The sequence below is a fragment of the Rhyacophila brunnea genome, unplaced genomic scaffold, assembly GCF_057557595.1.
Source record: "Rhyacophila brunnea isolate RB1 unplaced genomic scaffold, BYU_Rbru_1.0 scaffold_21, whole genome shotgun sequence".
Lineage (NCBI taxonomy): Eukaryota > Metazoa > Arthropoda > Insecta > Trichoptera > Rhyacophilidae > Rhyacophila > Rhyacophila brunnea.
The window spans coordinates 32774651-32796905 of NW_028232871.1; the positions used below are offsets into that span (position 1 = coordinate 32774651).

Below are 22255 nucleotides of genomic sequence, written 5' to 3' on the forward strand. Positions count from 1 at the left end.
TTATACTTCTTTTGGCGCGTTTAGGAAATCAGATCAGAGTATATTTTTGGCGTGTGATATGTAACACATAATTAATTTTTTCACACGATAAAAAAACGCACTGGATTGGATTCGAACCACCGATTTTTCGGTTATTAGCCGAACGCACTACCTTTACGCCACAGTATGATACTGCAATCGTGACGATTGTACAGTATTATATTATAGTTTAGGATTGTTCCGTTGCCTAGGCAGCGAATTTATTATTGGCGGCCATTTGCAATTCCTTACGTAAACAAACGATTAAACGTCAGACAGTTGGTACTTTAAAAACAACGAGAAACCATTATATAATTTAGTAATTTAAGTTAAAGTGTATAGAATATACCAACGGTGTTCCAATAAGCGGTCCTTTTTATTGAGTGTGTAATTTAACAATACAATTAAGAACTAGTCAAAGAATCTAGTCTATTACAATATTACAAGTTTTGTTACGCCAAAGAAGTATAACTTCTAACGCACGTACATAAGTACACACACCGATTTTTTTTATATTTTCGTAGTTTTGTTTGTAGAAGTGCATCATTGTGGAGACGTTGTGTTCTCCAGAGATAGTGTTTCTGTTCATTGCGGGCTTAGAGACTTGGAGGCCCGAGCACTGACTGAGGTCCTCCATGGTAAAACATGAAATAATAAATTCAAGCAACGAACGTGCCTACATAGTAAAAAAGGAATATATCTCTTTTCTATAATCGCAATATCATGCCACTGAAAATAATCATTGTTGAGATGACACCATTATAATAGTGATTTTTTTGTGCACAAGTGGTTTTATTATAAGCCCTTTTGACGTTAGTTGCAGGGATTTTGCTAGGCCTTCGGCGATATTGTATGCTCAATTTGTGAGAAGTCTCTTTTTACATACAGTTTTGGAATAATTAAATAATTATTGTACGAGTGGTTTGAACTGTTTCGAGGCCCCCTTTTAAATCTTCTGACGAATCGATTGCGTCATATTTGTGCATTCACAAACTTAAATGATAATATGAATGGACGAATCTGTCTAATATTTGATCGTAGGTACGTACATAACGAAACACATTAGGGAGAAAATAAAATCTCTCCACTTAATACTAAATTGTTTATATTTTGATAGTTTTATTTACTAATATGGGTAATATTGTATATATTATGTACTGTAAATACTGTTATGTGTAATCATACTGAAATGAATTCCAAAGGGTGTTTACTTGCTGTGAAAGAATGTCCTTCGAAGCTATATCGATATTGTGTGAAGAGAAAATCCCATACGCGGCGAGTGAGCCAAGGACGTGGGGCGGGGAAACAATTAATCATAGATTCTTTTCAAATGGGCAGTGAAACAAGAAGAGGACATAGGTACTTAATATAATAATACAATATCCCATCATAATATAATGAACCTACTAAAATATATTGCTTAAGGCTATACCTCAGTTGAGGCATGGTCTAAAAAGATGGTCGCGGGTGCAAATCGTCAGCTGAATGCAGAACTATTCTAATTTACATTTTTTATTATCTTTATGGATAAATGTACGCATCATATTTTAGTAGGATTATTGATGAGAAAATCGGTGCATACATTTATCTATATAAATAATAAATAACTGAAGTGGGCTGTTTCAAAAAAATCTTCTGCAAAATATTTCAAATGTGAGTTAGATTCAACTGACGAAATGTCGCATGCCGAACGAAATATAATTTGTCATATAAATCCAACATGCGTTCATTTAATGTTCTGTTTATTGTTCTATTAGTAACAATAACTATTAGTAAAAAAATTGTCGTTTTTAGTCATCTTTACACGATTTAAGAATTAATACCCCCGTCGCCATCACGAAACAAATTGACGTATTCAAACCTCGACGTTCGCTCTCCGATTGCCAGCGAGTCCAAAATTTCGTCGCGCCTATAGTTGAAAATTATTTGCCGTTTCACTGAAGTATCGCCTTAAAGGTTTGGAACAGCATATCGTCACCTTACTATAAAATCCTCCTAAGTCTGTTTGAGAAGAATGTTGTGTGGTACGAAAAAACGTAATAAAACAATATTTTAAACACCTCTCAAATCGATGAATCAGATAACACTGGTTGTGAAATACGAGGTTTTAATTCCATGTTTGAAACCACGAGACGTACGAGTGTTTAAAATTTGTCGATAGATGGACAGCATACTAGTCTAGAGTAGAGAACCGAGGTTTTGATTTAAAATGTTTTTTTGTTTAAATTTGGACGAACAAATTTCATTTTTCCATTATATCGGACTTACGAGGTCTTAATAGTAAGGTGACGATATGTTTTAAAATCGTAAGAGCTATTTTCAGAAAATAAATATATGTTTATATTATTAATACTATCGACCGAGGGTACTTGATGGAATTTGTCTTAAAATTCTAATAGATTTAAGTTTTGTACTATTCCATTTGAGTCGTTTTTTTACGACCCAAATTTCGCCTTTTGGCATCTTCAGGCACTATGTGCACTCACCAAAAGGCATACACACACTGACAACGAATACAGTTATTTTAAACTCATATACCAAATTAATACAATAAAGTCGGTGAAAACTTTATGACCTGCCTATTAAGTCAAGGATCACAATAAAAATATAACACTCTTTGCTATACTGATACGCCTCTTTGCCTGATTACCTCGCATGAAATTAGATCAATTAATGATACTCACATAATATGTTAATATAATTAATATGTAAAGATCTACCATCGTAAGTTGGCAGCCGGTCGAATTTGAAACTAAAATTGTCTATCGAGGATAAATTTGTTACAAATGCCATTTAATTTTACAACATGTTTCTCGAATTATGGATTGCATAATATTTGTACAAAAATCTACTACCAATAAAAAATTATAAATTACCATTTTTTGTTAGTTATGGTAATATTCTCAATGTCATACTAGCGCCCTCGCTGAAATGCCAATTTATGATGGTAGATCTATAGTAATAAATAAATAATATAAATGTAAAGAAAATATTTTTAGAATATTATTACTTACATCATTTTCATCCTAGAGCCGGAGTGCAAAGTTATAAAGCACATACTCTACAACAATAATTAAACGTTGCTTAAATGTTAAATTATATTGTTATATATTTTTTAAAAAGCTTTTTGTTTATCTTTAGAGGCAGCCCTAAACGAAGCATTTATCGCACCGGAAGAAACTGCCAAGAAAATGGTAGGTACCTACTCCAGATCCGTGTTCGGAAATAGATGGCTGTATAGTATTGAGATAGAATTTATTTCTAAATAAAACACTTAAAAATACATCTTATTAAACACTATTACGGAAAACAGGAATATAGGGAGGTAAGTAAAATAAAAAAATCATATCGTACAATTTATATAAAATTCTGGTAGGTGCTCGTAAGTATCGAGTTGTTTCTATAAAATATTCGATAATGCTGACAGCCATATTATCAGATTTTATATTTGATACCATCAATATCAAATTGCTGTTTGAATCTAATAAAATTACAATATTACTGTCTTCAGTGCTCTATGAACAAATGTCATTTTTTAAAAAATCTTAATGTTATACGGCCAACTATTTCCGGTACGACAGCTCACTGTGAAATATGGTGCGTAAAATTTATACGTAATCCTTCAGTTCAATCAAGCCAAGGCAAAGTGCACGCCTGTGAGTGGGGCGAAGTAGTTAAGTTTATCGTTAACATAATATTTCAAGCGAATTCATGGAATTATTTTCATACAAACTGTGTAAAAATATGTAGGGATGTGATCAGTTAGGTTGTATCTAACTAAATCGAAAAAAGTTCCGAATACTTCCGGTTCGATCTCAGCGCAAGTAGAACGTTAATTAAAATTTTAACACTGATGAAACACGCAAGGGCGGACTTTCATTTTATACTACGAGTATTACGCATACAATAACAAATTTTACATAATCTTTGATAAAACAAAAAAATCAAAGTAGAAACGAATATTGAAAGAGGGATTTATAATAATATGACTCTTTTGTATGAGAAAATATTATAGCAATTTCTGAATGTTTTTAGTAAGGTTTGATCAATAATTCATTATCTACATATTTTATTCGCGCGTCAATTACATATTATCCGATTTCAGTGATGTTCCTGGAACCTTAGCGTATTTGCAAGTAAAGAGATCGGGTATAACATTTATTTTGAAGCTTAAAAAAGTTGTGTGTAGATTTTTCTGGTTTTCCACTGTTCTCGGTACCTAGTTCTTCACTGCCACATACATCCACTGGACTTGGCGAGTCCGTCGATCCAGCGGGTTTTAAGGGTCTTTTTATGAAGCGGTTGTCCATTTGCCGAGCAACATTCCCAGTCAATTGCCATTACATATCGGTGACCTTATCACAACGCGTACTCTACTTGCCTTAATATCATTAGTATATTTTGTGATATTTCCGCGTTATGACCAACATGCATCTTTCCATGTGGCGTTACCCTATAATTGTATGCATATTATATATATTTATTATGGCAATTACATTGTAATTTTGTTTCAGATTTGTTCGTCATTGTATCTAATATTATTATAAACTTCGCTTGAGATAAATTCGGAGTAGGTACAATAACAAAAAGGAATAAGCTCATATTATGCAATGATGCAATAAGAGAAAAAAAATACTCACCAATGTCGGTGACGTATAAAAAGATTGGTTAAACATTAGTTTACAATTTTTATATAGTTGATTTACGTTTTGGAATAGTACAAAACTTAAATCCACTAGAATTTAAATTCAAATTCCATCAAGTACTCTCGGTCGATAGTATTAATGTTTACATAGTAGTTTAAAATAAATATCATAATCTAGATTTAATGGTTACATGTAAATTGTACGAAAACATTTCACCGTGGCACAGTTCACCGTGAGCTTTCTTATCGGAAAGAGATGACGGTTTACTATACGGTCTCCAATTTTATTAGATTCAATATGAACATTAATTCAATTTTCATAGCTGATTTTGGCAACATTCATGGATTCAATAATGAAGACCCAACCTAACCCAACTTAACAAATAATCTAGTATATCGGCTATTTTCAAAATGTGTTTTTGCTGGCTTCCTGTAAAGTGTAAACCGACAAGAACTGTGTTTTATTTAGACATGAATTTTATGTCAGTACTATACGACCCAAAGAGGTTGGACGGTCTTTAATATACGGCCATATATTTCCGATACAACATTTCACGGTTAAGTGTGATACGGCGAACTGCATACGTACAAGTTTCCGGACACGAGATTTAATACATTCTTATTATGTTATAGAATATTGAATATGCATATTTATTTTTTGTGTTTCGATTCATTCACAAGGTCAGTGATTTGATTTGTTTTTTTTAATAAGTCAAGGTACATGTTAAATATGCGTTTGATCTCTAATCTTTTTACTCGTGATTCGTTGATTGACCTTTAACACCTGTGATCCGAGCCCCACATTAAATCCGTCGGTTCACAAAGTCAAACGCAAGTCGTCGGTCCTGGAAGACGAGCGAGGCCGTGACCCAAATAAACCAAACTCCATTATACGCAAGGGCGGGAAAATTGCGCGGGAAACCGGTTAGCGGGAGAGAGGAGGGTGCATTACAATCCCGCGGGGCGATAAAGTTGGCGGCCTCTGGCTTTGCGATTTCGCGCCAAAATTGTGATGGCCAGACAATTTTTGATATCACCATTAGGGTCGTTCGGCTAAATTGGATGTTGAACATATTTGAGGGGTAGGTGGAAGGTACTTACTCTTCTCATTTATTTGCTAGTCCATTATTGACACATAACACAATGACACACTTTAAGAAAACTTAAATTAATAATTTGCAACTACAGATTGCAAGTGTTCGAAGAAACCATATTAACATGCCCGTCTGTCCGCCCCTATACAAAATCTAAAGGGCCCCACCTCCAATTAAAACACAAATTAAAAAAATATATACAAACCTAATACCAAAACAATTGAATTAAAAAATATAAATTTATCTAGTATAAGGTATTATAATTATGTACGTCTATACTAAGCTTGCTCATGCTGCCTTACGTTTAAAGTATTGATGCACAACCCGCAGACCAAAATGTAGTTCAAGTAATTCATCAACAAATTACCTTTAAAACTATACAGTGCTGTTTTTTTAATTTCATACATTTATTTTATGCATGTAACGCAGAGTGGAGAGTGATTGGAGTATCTGATATGTAACAAATAAATTAAAAATAATTAAATGTAGTTTAGAATATTTCTACACAAATAATTAATAAATTAGCCTTTATATCAATTAAGTTGTGCAACACTGGTTTAAAGTATTATGGAATAAGAAAGTAATTGGATTATCTATAACTACTAAATTAGTAAATTATCACTAAGGTTGAAGCTACATTTGATTGCAGTCTATGTTGACTGGCACTAAAGGTTTTGGTGGATGTCACAAGTAGAATGATCACAGACAAGCGATGTTTCTTTCAACGAACAGCAACAATTTTCTTTGATGCATATGTCAATTTGTCAAAAGATTTTAAAGGGGGCCTCGAAACAGTTCAAATCAGACGTACATTTGTTAAATTATACGAAAATCTTTAAAAAAAATAAGTAGATATTTATCGTACATTGAGTAGGAAAACAATATTACTCGAAGCATGACAAATTTATTTGAACTAACATTATAAGGGTCTATAAATAACCATTCAAATAGATAAGGTACTTGTATGTAAACAAAAAATAAACTACTAATAATATTATGTGTTATCAATGTCATATTCAAAAATAGCTCTTTTTAGTTACATGGTGTGATTCTAGGAAAGATATACATTGATATTTTTACTTGGAAATCTGGTAGTGGGATTTATGGTGTTTATTTATTTTAAACGTGAGGGGACTCAAAATCAGTCCTTGAGCCTTGGCGTCCTTTAACCCGTCAGTTGTAACGAGAAAGGAATATTATTTCAATAATAGATTTTTTCCATTTTAGATAACGAATGCGAAACTTTATCAGTTACCACAGTCGATGACGTTATATATAAAACAGATGAAAGTAGAAGAAATACTTGCTATATTCGTTTTATTGGCCTATTTGTCTGAGTACGGACCTGTCAGGAAATGCAATAGGTGTCCATAGTGATAGGGTTAATTAAAAATTTCCCAATAAAGATTAAGGTGTAATTTATGCAATTTGTAAAATTAGGCCAGCACTAATTGCCCGTTGATTGAATCTGTCTACACGGTGTTTATAAAGTCATTATGCAAATTTTTACCCAGCTAAACATTCGCTTGTGCGCTCGCTCTATGTAAGTAATCTAAATTACAAATTTATTAAATACGACAAGGGGGAAATACAGTTTTTAATTCTGTTACGATTTTTTTTAATAACATACATAAATTAAAGTTCATTTCATAATTATTGTTATATTCAAAATAATGCAAAATGCACACAAGTCACCATTTATGTACGTTTCATAATTTAGAGTGTGGATGGGCACAATAGTGGTGTATTTTAATAGATTTTATACAATCACAATCTAGGGGGTAGGTAGTGCTAAAATGGACACGGAGAATGATATTAGAAGCAAATATTCTCTGGATTCAAATACACATACTTAACACATAATTATTATGACTTGGAATAACAATTAATCATTCTACAGTAGCACTTGGGGGCAAAAGCGATTCGGAGCTGCATTGGCATCGTTTACTAAAATAGGCAGGGTGCCGGACGAAATCCCGAAAGCCAAAATCCCGAATGCTGAAATCCCGAATGGCCGAAATCCCGAAAGCCTAAATCCCGAAGGCCGAAATCCCGAATGCTGAAATCCCAAATGGCCGAAACCGTGTAGAACAATTTTTCCACAAAATGGTTTTTTGTCTCAGTTGTAAAATTTGCGCAATTCAAGATAAGTGTTAAGATTGCGCAATTATTAGGTACTGTTTGTATTTTTTTTATTTTTCGGGATTTCGGCCTTCGGGATTCCGGCCATTCGGGATTTCAGCCTTCGGGATTTCAGCATTCGGAATTTCGGCCTTCGGGATTTCGACCCAAACCCAAATAGGCATTGTAGCTAATAACTCCAATACACCTGCGAATTGCCCATGGTGTCACTTGTAGTTGTTTTATTCACTCTCGTTGAGATATCCCATTTGTGATTGATTTATAATAAGATATATTTCTTATAGCACCTACAAGTAGATCATGTAGAATTTGTAGATATTGTGTTATGATCAGTAACATAATATACAAAATTTGATTACACTCCAGATATATACCGACTAACACGTCGGGTGGGACGCAAACCCGAATACGCTGGATTTCAGCTGATGTGCTTTACCAATTGAGCCACCCGTGTACTACCTAATGACGACAAAATGAACTAATATTCATACATTTAAAGCACTTCACAAATTACGTCAATATGGGCAATCGGCTATTGTGGTTAGAATCAATATAGGTACCAGTAATAAGATATACCTACTTACCTTGATTACAAGCCAACGTTAGTAACAACCAAACTCTCTTAACGTGGGTTACTTACTTGCACTTGCTAATAATTCAATAAATTGTTTTTTTCAAAGATTTTTTGTAGTGTGTTTTCAAATTATGTACATAATATGTTCAAATTTTGTAAATTATTCGTCAAATATTTTTTTTTTTTTTAAGTTTATTTAATCATCCGATGTCGATCCAGTGATGCATAAGGGCCTAGCCCACCTTCTCATCCTTTTTTACAAGTTTTTTTTAGGTCGTATTCTTATTTGTCCGGTGGTTGTTTATCCAGTACAAATCTTGCAATCGATTTTTAACTAACTTCCCGACTAGCTAGACATTTGAAACTTTTAGCCATCTAAGTATAATTGAATTCAATTTCAATTAATTCTGTTTTGTATGAAAAGTTATTTCGGAAGAAATCCGTAATCCAATCCACTATTATTGATTGCTAGGGTTCTGGGGTCCTAGCAACTAAATTATTAATATATACGTGCGTTACTATGAAAATAAATATGAAATGTCAAAATGACATTTCAGTATTATTTCTATCAAATTCAAATTTTTTTGATCGTTTAACCTAGTCAAGTCAAGTTTATATGATTCAACAGAAAATTTAAAAACGTTGTATATAAAAAAGTTCTTTTTATCTTGTAATTATTAGGTATTTAGTTGAACATGCACATATATATTATATGCTACGCGTTTACATAGTAGAAAATCAATACTTTGTAATATTATTATAAAGTATTGACAGTGTCCTGTGCGATTTTGTACCAGGTGTATCTGCAACAGGCTAAGACTACAATCATAGGTAGGTCAAAGTAACTCATTCAATGCTTCAACGTTGAATGTGCACCAAAATAGCTCTACGTGATTGTCATCACGTACCTTATATTTATTTACTGTCCGATTCACAGATGTGACTGGAATGACAAAGCTCCGGTGTATCTTGCTATAGGTACACACACACATTATATATACAAAATCCTGCCCATTGATATTTCAGCAGGCTGGCAACATCTATCAGATCGCGTACACGAACTGTATGTTACCTTACTTCTTGTCTTGTCTTGATAATATTACCTACTTAAACTTCAAAATATCTATGTAAAAGTGGCGAACGGTGGTTTCTCAGTCACATTTATTTGTTTTTATTTAACTAAGAATAGAATTCGCAGATAGTTTCGGTTAGTTTTTAAACTTCAATGAAACTCTGCCTAAACCGAACCAACATAGTTTAGGTATGAAATGGGCAATCCGACAAAAATAGTCCACACTTTTTCAGTCATACTTATTTGTTAAAATATTGTTCTATCCGTAAAATACCCAAAACTATGTATGGTTTAATGGCAGAATTTGAGATATTTTATAAATAAATGAATATTTTTTTTACTATTCTCTATTTTGTCTTGGATTAGGCAAAGTTTAATTGAATTTTAAAAACCAACAAACACTATTTACACACTGTAGTCTTAGTTCAATGAATACAAATACGTTTGACTGACAATGTTTAGTGTGCACTTTTTATGTCGGATTTAAACAGCCTACCTCCACCCTTCGCCACTGCTATGGAATAAATCTTGCACAAATTGGGAGATTATAATAATTATTACTTGAATTGCCCAGTGAATTAATATATCGAGTATATATTATATAATAATAGGTAGATACCAATCTGTTATTAAAACTCTCAACTGAAATAATAAAAACAAGCACGTTTTTAATATAATAAAGATTTATGCAGTACGTACAAGTACTAAGTTATACCTAAGATTCGGTAGCTTGGGTCTTTTCCTATTGGAGGTCAGTCACCATTTACGATTTGTAAGCGAAGCTGTGATTGGTTTGTATAATAGGGGGTTTTATATAGTTTTTTTTTGTTTTTCAGGAAAAAAAACTCAAGCGGCGGCGTATTATTTTCTATTTCAATATATGACCATGCTATATAGTAGGATTTCCCAAACTTTTTCTGCAATGGAACACTTAGTTTATTTTGTAGGTTATTTATTAGCGCAGTTAATCATTCTGCCAATTTTGGCAACTGTCGTTAAACTGACAAGACTTGTCAGCCTCATCCTCTTCATCTTTCATCAAAAGATGGTCCTCCGCCTGTACATCCCGAAGCGGGCCCCCAGGTTAGGATCTTTGGCGGGCCCCCTACTTATCGCTAAGGATAAAAGCAATGTGACGACCTACAGTTGCATATTCCAAATGGTGTTCGAGGTAAAATTACATGTATTTTTAGCGATTTTTTGTATTTTTAATACACCCACTTTTATGAGGATATGCACAATTATGGACATGTCAAATATCGACAATAATTAAAAATTGTAAGTAGGGCAAAACCACATATTATTAAATGTTAGTATGCTTGAAGTGAAACAGCGTCGCAGGCGACATTTTTTAACTATTAGTGAATGTTTGTGATGTGTGTTTATCTCACTTGGCTGGTCGATCTCTCACGCCGGGCCCCCTTTAAGCCCAGGCCCCCAGGCTAGAGGCCTGTCAGCCCCCTTGTGGGAGCCATGACCTTTCTAGATACGTCATACGTCATAAACATCAGTGGAGATTGATCATCACTCGCCTTTCAATATGAAGTAGATTCTTTAATTATTTTAGTTCTACTTATTTTACTTCTACTTAGTAGAAAATCTTTAAATGTGTTGCAGTGCATAAAACCTTTCCAAATGGTCGCGGAACACCTATTCAGGTTCGGCGGAACACTGGTGTTTCGCGGAACATAGTTTGGGAAACCCTGCTATATAGTATATCTGTATATTTAACATAATCTGTGATCCAAATGTAATATCGCCATCATTGAAAAGGCATTGTATTGTGTCATTCGGAGTGATGACCATCAACTGTCGGATTAATAATAAAAATATCTGAGTTTTAGAAGAACGTCGTATTTACCAATACCCAATGCCGCCGAATGCAGAGTAATTACTTCAACATTAAAAGTTGATATTTCTGATGTATTTATGATACTCATTAATCAGGAGTGATGTGAACAGTATATCAGCTCTCGCCAAAATAATCGCCCGAAAGGCACTTATTCAAAGTGCTCATCTAACATTAAAACCGAAAAGCAAGCCAACGAAAAACGTACAGTATAGACACACCTTTATGTAATCCAGAGATTTCCAAAGTTATTATTTGGCCCGCTGCCACTTTTTCAGAAAAAATACTCAACACCCCCCGTGTATCACCACGCAACATGTGAATCTGTTCACGGTAAAAATAAATTGTATGACCAGGACTATGTGACTTACGAAAGCCTTTTAGTTTTCACGTGTTCCTCACATTAGAAGGTAAGTCAATTGTGATATTGAGTCCTTACACTAAATTTCTGGTTTGCGAAAATATTTGGCTTAACAAGTTTCTGGAGCTGTCTTCTACTGACAATTTAAAGGGTTATTAAATAAGAGATATATATATACAGAACTTTTTTCTCAATAAGTTGATTTGTGTCACGAGCTGTATGGCATGTTGCACCATCTTGTTGGAATCACATATCATCCAGATCAAAATCAGTAATCATGTTTCTGTAGAGTTCTCTATTTACAGTAACTGCAGTGCCATTTTTGTTTTTTAAAAATACGGCCCAATTACACCTCCAGATCAGAAACCAAACAAAACTGTCAATTTATGTGGATGTAAAGGTATTTCAAGAATAGCATATGGGTTTTCATTACTCCAAATGCGACAATTGTGCTTATTTACAAAACCATTTAACCAAAGGTGACATTCATCGCTGAAGATGATTTTTTCATGATATATTGGGTCTGTTTCAAGTTGCTCTAAAGCCCAATGAGCAAAATTTTGATTCACCAAAATATATGGTCATTCGGGTTAAGTTCTTGTTTTAACTGTATTTTAGACGCCTTGAAATGAAAATCTTTATTCCATGTAGTGTCATAAGAAAGTTATCGGGACGACGTGTAATTGATTGTGGATTATGGATTTTCATAGAAACTTTGATCACAACATTAATATTTTCAGTAGCATGTTTACGTTTTTGACGGGTTGGATTCTTAATATCAAGAAAATTACCATTTAACTCAATTTTTTTTAAACATACATATTTAATTTTGAAAACACTTCTGAGAAAATATATTGTAACCAATAGAAAAACACCCCGCATGAATCGAACCTGCATCTATCGGGTATCGCGCCCACGCACATCAACCACTATGCTAAAGGAGTCACTGAAGCGTTTTCCAAATTGAGCTAATATTGGCAAAATTATGTTTATTCAATAATAATTATAATGTTACATTCTTAACTTATTTGAATTATTCGTTGAATAAAAAAAATAGTTAATTTCAATTTTTTTAAATTAAATTATGAATAATAAGGTCTGTAGGTCAATTTTTTTTTTATTAAGCTCCGAAGTCTCAATTGAGTCTTATTTAGCTTTACTTTTTAACATACACTATTAATAAATATTATTACAATAATTACTCATACAGTTATTACAATACAAATTTACAGGAGAGGGAAAAAAAAGAAAAAGAACAAAAACAGTTTAAACTTGTAGGCCACACTCACTCAGAAACATTTGGACACACTGGAACGCCTTGATATTCGGCCGAGCCAAAAACATCGCAAGATCCAGTGGCAATTGGTACTTTTGTTTACTTAAACCTTTAAGAAGCCGCTGTCTCTGGGTATCATACAGAGCACATTGCCAAACAACGTGGTTAACATCTTCAGTCTCACTTCCGCACCGGCACCCAGGGTCATTTATTATACCCAAGCGAGCCAGGGATGAGGCAAGATTATAATAGTCCGCTCTACAGCGATTGATTGTGATGATTGTTTTCCTATTTAGCATTTTATTGGTATACCATGGTATGGTTTCAGAATTGTAATAACTTTGAAAGTACTTTTCTCCTTTTGTTAGACCTTGTTCTTTTAATAAATTATCTGTTTCAGTTTTGGCTATTTTCTTGAATGTTTCGAAAAAGTCTGTATACGGTATGGGGAGTTTATCAATGCTCCTCTCAAGAGTTGCTGTTTTTACAAGGCTATATGCGTTCTCGTTCCCCAGAATTCCAATGTGTGAAGGAATCCAGTAAATTGTAATTGTGCTGTTATTTGAAGTTGTTTGTATAAATTTGTTAAACCTTTTTTTAATCTCAGGTATATATAAATTGGTAAACACAAATGTAAATTTTGGAGGGAATCAGAAAAAATATGGCTGCTATTACGTTTTAAAAATCTATAGTATTAAATTGGTAACCCTGTATGTTTCACGTACGTACGTGATTACGAGGAGTAAAAACTGTTACTGGTGGAACACTTTGATTACTTACGTGAGTGCTAATAATTTGGAGAGGCTGATAACCACCGGAAAAGTCAAGGAATAAGATGACAGAATATGATTTCAATTACTATCACATCATTCTAGGTATTTACCGTGATTATGTTTCGAAAAAGAAATGTCCTTTTCTCAGTATTTTCGGCTGCAAAACAAATATTATTTTGTCTACTACAAAGAAAAGCTACTTGTTACAAGTCAAGCTCTATAAATATTGTAAATGACTAGCGCTGTGCGACCTGCGGATATAAACAGAAAGAGTTTGCGAGCGTGTTTGGAAAATAGGTGAATCCCCGGTGGACCAGTCGGGTGATACGAAACCTCCATAGGCACTTAGATAAATATATTGTGCAAACTAAATTATGTAAAATTAAATATGAGTTTTTTGAAAAATAAAATTAAGCCACAATTAAATGACAAGCGTCCGGAGCTCCCTATTATATTGTTATGGAACGGCGGGATCATTTTCATATAAACACCTTTTATATTTAAACTGGTTTAATTCTTAAATCGTGTAAAGATGACAAAACGTTACCCATTTACTTGAAAAAAAAACATGTCAATGAATATGTTATTATTGTTAACAATAAACAGAACATTAAATGGACGCATGTTGAATTTTTATGACAAATTATATTTCGTTCGGCTCGCGTCATTTGTTAGCGGTTGCTACGGGGGGGGTCCTAGCAACTAAATTATTAATATATACGTGCGTTACCATGGAAATCAAAATGACATTTCAGTATTCTATATTTGTTTGTTTATTGCAAAATAGCAAAAAATGATTTGTTGACAATTGCCTTATTTGTCCTAAATTATTAATACATAGAATTGTCAAGTTTATATGATTATATGATGAGCAGAAAATTTAAAAACGTGGTATATAAAAAGTTCTTTTTATCGTGTAATTATTACTTGATAATAATATAAAGATAGGCTCAAAGTTGCGGGGTTATAACAATATATTTGTCGAGTTCCTTCTGGAATTCAACGAGTTTGGCTTCGCTGGACAATGTTCTGGAATTGTACGTGGCAATTGTCATCGGTAGGTAGTCATTACTCATTACCGTTCCTCCGGGGATTGTTAGCACCCTTATTGAGTTGGCTTCCGGATAATGAGGGCTGAAGTATTTTTTGTTTCTTTGCCATCGGGGGGAAACATGTCGCTCGGCGAGTAGACAACCGCTGGACAAATGCCGTCCTACAGTGGTACCCAAGGGGCACTACAAAACGCCTACAGAGACGCCCTAAAACCCGTTGGATAGACGAGCTCATACAGTTTGGTCGGTGTACGTGGCAGCAAAGAACTAGGGACCGAGAAGAGTCGAGAGCGCCAGGAGAGGCCTTCACCCAGTAGTGTATCGACCCTAGCTGATGATGATACAACGATTCATACATTCTTTTATTTTAAATCGTAATATTCGGCACCACAACCCAATGCATACAGAAAATGTCGTCACTCCTTAGTCCTTACAACCTGTTGCAAGTTTCCTCCACAGCCTTAGCCTTGGGGATATTTTTACTTCGGTATGTCTACGCAAATTGAGGTTGCATTAAAAATCACAACAACTCATCAATCGCTAATTGCAGTTATTCTTCAATACACATCGGGTGTGCAGACCGTCTGCGCGACCTCGGTCTCACTAAAATGTTGGATTGTGTAAATTACATCATTAATGTCGTACATTTCAATTATTGTAATATTTTTAAATATGAATACTAGCGCCATATATGTATAATCACTACATTAGTGTCGTTACGCAAATCGAATACGCCTAAGGCCTCCCCTAGCCCTTTACATCCTTCATCTACTGAACTTTATCCAGCAGGCTTTAGGGAGCCCCTTTAGTCGTTTAGTGCTACTGCAATCGTTGCATGTTGCTTGAGATTCTTTGAGGAAAACAGACGGTGATAGCCCAACAAATAAATACTAATAGATCAATGGTTGGCAAGAGCTGTAGTATAAATAAAATATTAGATGTCTCACCTGCAAGAGTGGTTCGGGAACTGTGATCTGCCAGTTGAACTCAAACTTTTTTGTCATGGTGTCGTGTTGGGGAGGACGCACTTGCGTCCGACGTCACGCCGCTCCCTGGAGGAAATAAAAATAAACGTCTATTATTTTTTTGTTTATTAACTGACCCATAATCACAAATAATGGCTCAATACAAATTAATTAAAACTTGAACGCGTACACGCCGCAAGTAAATAACGTGAATGACGATAATAGAACTAGACATTACGTGTTTTGTCCAGGGCTCGAAATGGACAGGAACGTACCGGAGCGCCGTTCCGGTTCGTGAAATCTGTAAAGTTATCGCTCCGTCTCACGGACAAAATAATTTGACCGTATGAGCTAGATATGCCATAGATATAACTAAAATTCTAGCACACTTGTGTTTATAAAATACACATAAAATTTGATAACCTTGTTAATATCCTCAGAAAATTTTCGAGCGCTCTTTTACATTTCGAGCGCTGGTTTTGTCCGATTACCCGACGTTTGATTATTAGATATTCCAGGTTATGCGAACATAGTCACTGTCATGTAATACTAAAAAAATATCTTCTTCTTCGTATTGCGCCATCCCCTAGCGGAGGTCGGCCACCACCAAGGCGATCTTATCTTTGTCGTCTGCTACCCGGAACAGTTCAGTGGAGATGCACTCGTACCAATCACGGAGGTTCTTAAGCCACGAAATGCGGCACCGTTTACCGTTGATCTTTCCTTGAATGACAAGTTGGGGAATGCTGTACTTTTGTCCTCTCATAATGTGGCCGAGGTACTGTAGTTTCCTGGTTTTGATACTACGTAGAACTTCTCGGTCCTTCCTCATTCGATTGAGAACTTCAACATTTGTCACCCGGTCAGTCCAAGGAATTTTGAGGATGCGTCTATACAGTCACATCTCGAAAGCTTCAAGTCTCCGTGACATCTCTTGGTTTATCGTCCATACTTCCATACCATAGAAAAGAATTGAGAGAACATAACAACGTACCATACGCATAAAAAATATAACATAATTTTAACTAATTTTTAGAATAGTAATCGAAAATGTTTAATTGAAATAAAGACATACCGTGTGAAAATAAATTATTTTTACTTAGTAGGTTTCACATATTTTCAGTAGGGTACGACTTTTTTATATCGTTATCGTTCTCGGTTATCCGATCCTCTTATAATCCCGTTTAGGCCGGATAATCGGAACTACCGTATATCATGTAACGCGTGTTAAATACAACGGCATTGTACAATAACATACATTCCGATCATGTACGATCTTAATATGATTATAAGGGCCTCCACAGAGTGGAGATTTGTATAAACGGTTTTTTTTACTAGAAATGGATGTCAGCTAGGTACTTGCTCAACCTATTAGGTCAATACTCTGACTCATACACAAATTGAAAAACAATATTATGTGTACTTGCCAGACCCAGGATTCGAATCTGGGACCCATGACGCTATATGCGGACGCTTAAGCCGCGCGGCCATCGTGGGGGTACAATATACATAGTGTTTCTAAAGGAATTATAAAATATTTGTAGAAAGATTAAAATTAATATATTCGAACAGAACAAGTACCCCCCCGTTAGATATTTTTATTAAATATTGGGGTACGCATATACCCCGAATTGCCTATTGCATGGACGACCTCGCATTCTCACGTGGCGATTTTTATCGTTCAACTGTCTGTTCAATGTTGAATGTGTAATCTTAAGGAATGTTTGCACATAGCAATTCAAATTAAAACTATGGTCGTAATCAAGATGGCATCAAGGGAAACAAACAAGTTTGATGTGCCGGTAAAACCAGTTGACTCGAATGATGATTCACTGTTGAATCGATGAAAGTAGAAATTACCACAACTTCGTTCAATTCAACTCACAAGTTGATCAACTTTATTGAAATATGATTCCCATTTATCAACTGACTCTCAACTTACATTCAACACACAGTTGAACGACATAAGTTGCCACTTGAGAACTCTGAATATTTCAACAAACTTGGTCAACAAACAAGTTGAATCGGATGAACGAGCATCAGTTATTTGTTCACACAAGGTGCATAACTGATCTGCTATTAGTGATTCCAATTAATTGGGAAGGCAATAACCCTGTTCAACCAAATCGCTTCGTACCTACATGATGATGAGAATAAGTGGGAATTGATTTATAAATTCTTAAAATAGGGTTTACCTAGCTCATTCGGTGTAAGTGGTTCCATGTATATATTTTATAATTTCTGTATCTTTGTATACTGTATTTCTAATACTGTATCTATTTTTATGTTTTAATACTATTTATTTGTTTATAAATATAATGTTGTGAACGTCTTAAATTTATAATTTGTAAATTCACTATAAATGTAAAATAAATAAATTTTAAATTTGAATTGAAATTTGAAGTTATGGTCCTTTTGTCGATTCTACAGTGAATCATCATTATAGGTTAGGCATAGCAAGTTTTACCTAGAGTAACTGATGTAATAACAACTCGCATTGGCACATCAAACTTATTTGTTTCACTTGACGCCATTCTTGATTACGACTATCGGTTCAATTTAAATTGATACTTTTGGAAACATTCTTTTCGATTTCTTGTTTAACATTCAATACACAGTTGAATGACAAAAATTGCCACGTAATAACGCGGCACTGTTCAAAATTTAGACAATAAGTTTATTTTTTTTTCTAAAAAAATATATTTTAATGTTTTAGAAGCGTATTGCTTATTTAAAATGAAAGTAATCGACACAATGTATTAAATTACAGTTCTTGCTAAAAACGTTAATCTTACTTTTAACTACATGGGAAATGGCTATAAATTGCTACTGATTTTCTCTCATTTTAGCGATTAGAATCGCACGGAGAAAAACCACCCGTTGCAAATACAATGAATAAAGCACGTTTAAAAGATCCATTTAGTTTAGAAAGATAAACTGAAGATTAAGAAGTAACCAAACTGTACTAGTCACGATATTATATTATTATCTAACGAGGAACAAGTTAGTGTATTGGGGTTTTCTATACTTTCGTTTCTTTTAATACATCCAATTTGTATAAGTGATGTTATGAGTCATTGTATTATGAAATTGCTCGTAATTTGGTACGTTTTGCGCCAGGGAATACTTGGCTGAAACGCAATATGGCCTAGTTATCTAGTTTCATCATATAACTGAGTTTATAGTAAAGTTTTTATTATAAAAAACAATTATCAAACAAATAACTTTATGTGAAGGTCAAGAAGTTAGAGAGTTAAAAGATTGTAAGCTGACGATTACCATGCGAGTTAAATCAAGAATTAGTCTATTTGTGCTATTGTCAAAGCGATCTTTACTTTATCGCCTGCATTGATATACTACTGGATGAATCATATGCTTCTTAAAATGACGCCCGATTTTCAGCGACTCGGCCAGTGTTAAAACTTACTGTTTTAATATCAGCGGACTTAACTCGATATCAGCTCACTTAATATTTGTCTCGAAAACGACCTGGCGATAATTATGAGTAAGCCCGATCTAGCTTGCATCTTACTCTAAGTAATAGCCAGCGCATGACGACTTGCTCTGTCCGCTCAGACATGAATTTTTGGTAGCTTGCATGCTTTGGGTTGCAGACACCCTAAGTGTGAGGCCTCAGTGCCAGCGTTCGGCGCAGCGTTGAGCGTTCTGCGCAACTCAAACGTACCTATAACCGTATAAATGTTTAACCAAAAAAAGACATTGTCTACGAACATTTTCACACAACGGTTATGCGTTTGAGTTGCGCATAACGCTCAACGCTGCGCCGAACGCTGCCACCCAGGACGTACACTTAGGGTCACTATTCCAAGAACGCAAATTTAGTTTTACAGCCAGGGCAATACGGGTGAAATTCGGGAATCCATGTTAACGGTCTTAACGCATTATACCTACAAGGAAATATTATAAGACGATATTCGTAATATCTTCTTTTGTGGTACATTTTTAAAATGATACTTGTATGGTAACTCCTCATCTAGTAGTATATCAATGATCGCCTGCTACCCGAAACGTCCGAAACAGTTCAACGGAGCTGCACTCGTACCTCAGCGACTTCATATGCTACAAATACTATTGATCATTCCTTGCATAGTGAGCTATTTTGAATGGAAATCAATCGTCGAAACGTTTATGTGTAGCAGCGACATTCAATTCAGAAATTATGATTCTTTCGTATTTATCAAATGTTTGCTTTTAATTATCTCGGAAAATAGATCGACGGCATTTATTTTTTTAATGTGGAAACTGAAAACAAAAATTCGGTACCATCACGAACAAAAGATTAGTTTCACCTAATAGTCTCTAATTTTTATATTAAGTATTATCAGTGCAATGGTATCTGTATACATAATTTGAAATCTCTAGATACGCGGAAAATATATAGGATAAAAAGCGGTCAGATATTAGGGGTCATTCATATATAACGTCACATCTTAAAGGGGAAGGGAGTTAAGTGGGAGGCTGTAAAAAATGTGAACTCACAAAACCAATCAAATATAAACTATTTTTTTTTCTATGAATAAATATATGTGATATCAATAATATTATACTGAAATCGATCACATTCAACTAATATGTTTTTGAACGAAAGAGTGGTGAGTTTTTAAAATGAGAGGTAATTTAGACAGAGGGATAAAAGATTTTACGACGATTTCATATGACGGGGATTTCATATGAAGGTGGGTTCAAAAATCGTGTGAAGTCCTTTATAGACGACACCTTAAATACACATATATGTATACATTTTGAGTCCAAGCAAAGTTACTATTATAAAGTTAGTAAAAAAAACATTGGACTAAATATAGGTAGCATGGGATAGTATTAAAAAGTCCTAATAGGTATTGGAATATGAACACAACCAGACGGGTTCTAGATCAGTCGAATTACCCACTGGCGACGGTGGTTTGCACACTTCATTAATTATAAAGGCAAATTGCAAAATATAAATCAGCTTGCCACGATTCTGTGGTGGCTTGTAGTGCATTATTTCCGGGGAATTCCAGTACAATTAAAAAAATATAATAATGCAGTTTTTTTTTTAATACAGTATATTTAAAATGTTTGTGGTTGTAAACCTAGTAAGTAGGTACTTGGTTTTGTTCTGGAGTAGAAAATATAAATAAATTGTTAACAATAACAGCAAAGGTGGAAACTTTTCCGATTACATAAGTATATATAATATATTCTATAATATTATTTGTTAATACTACAACAGGCCATGAAGCCCAATGACAGTAGTGTAGTGTAATTTTATTAGTAATATAAGAGAACAGAATTAAATAAGAAAATCACATAAATATATTGTGACCTCACGATAATCGAACTCGGGGCCCCTGGGTGAAAGGTCAGCACCGCACGCACTTGATTGTTGTATTTGTTGAAACATAAACTTTCACGTGAACAGTTTATTAAGTTAAAAACAATACAACTTTACACAGAATTAAAAAAAAAAAAATTCTGCACCCCGCATTGTGTTTGACTGTTTGCAGTTGTGATTAATATAAATGAAACGAGATTTTTTATTACAAACACTATTTTCCCGGCATAATCACACCAATGCATGACATGTTAGTAACACTACATACGTCCTTATTATATTTTGATAAGGGCACATATTCATATAAACATTAATTTAATTGCATGTATATGCACGTACAAGGCAAAGGTTCATATGTCTACTTTTGTACATACATACTTTGTCAATCATTCGAATAATAGACAGTTTATACACTAACTTGACATCATAGAATCTATTTGAGGTCGTCTGAGTAATTTGTAAAGAGACATAAAAGGATATGTAAAAAGTTCAAAAGCCAAACAGTGTATCAGTATGAAATACAGACTGACTTACTCCCTTTTACATTTGAAAGGTTCATACGGATGACAGGAATAAGCACACTTTGATAATATAAGATGTGATAGTGAACCTTTTAGAGCTTGGCAATATTATTTTAAATAATTTTTATATAAGAGCAGTAAGTCATCAGTTAAATGATTCGAATTCCTTATATTGAGCACAGAACGAGTCGATCCTCTATCCTTTTCAACCAGAGGATGTGGAGAAATGTATAGTTTTCGGCGGTGCTCAAGAAATGAAAAGTAGGTGAAGTCCGCAAGTATGCTGGAGCATCTACTCAGTCCAATGGAGGTAGTGAAACGTGAGTGGATGCGAAAAGTAAAACGATTTTTTTAACGGTCACGATTCTCAGTCACAAATGACAGTATAGGAAGAGTCGTTAGGAATAAAGAGTCCTAAACGTTGTCCCTGTCAATAATGACTTCACGTCAAGATTGATACCATTTTCTAATACGTAGATGATCATTTTTATCAGGAGAACTGAATGTAAGTACCTATGTAATATATTATTTTATTATATATTATTTTAAACACTACAACAGGCCACGAGGCCTAATGA

General features: G+C 34.3%; 1 protein-coding gene across 1 annotated transcript in view; it reads right to left on the reverse strand.

Annotated features, from left to right (window-relative positions):
- norpA (no receptor potential A) overlaps window positions 1–22255 on the reverse strand; it is a 138921-nt gene that overhangs the window by 51919 nt on the left and 64747 nt on the right. Inside the window, exon 2 of the mRNA XM_085948923.1 lies at window positions 15804–15908. Within this exon, the coding sequence (XP_085805049.1) occupies window positions 15804–15860 (57 nt within the window). The 5' untranslated portion in view covers window positions 15861–15908. The remainder of the gene's footprint in view (window positions 1–15803; window positions 15909–22255) is intronic.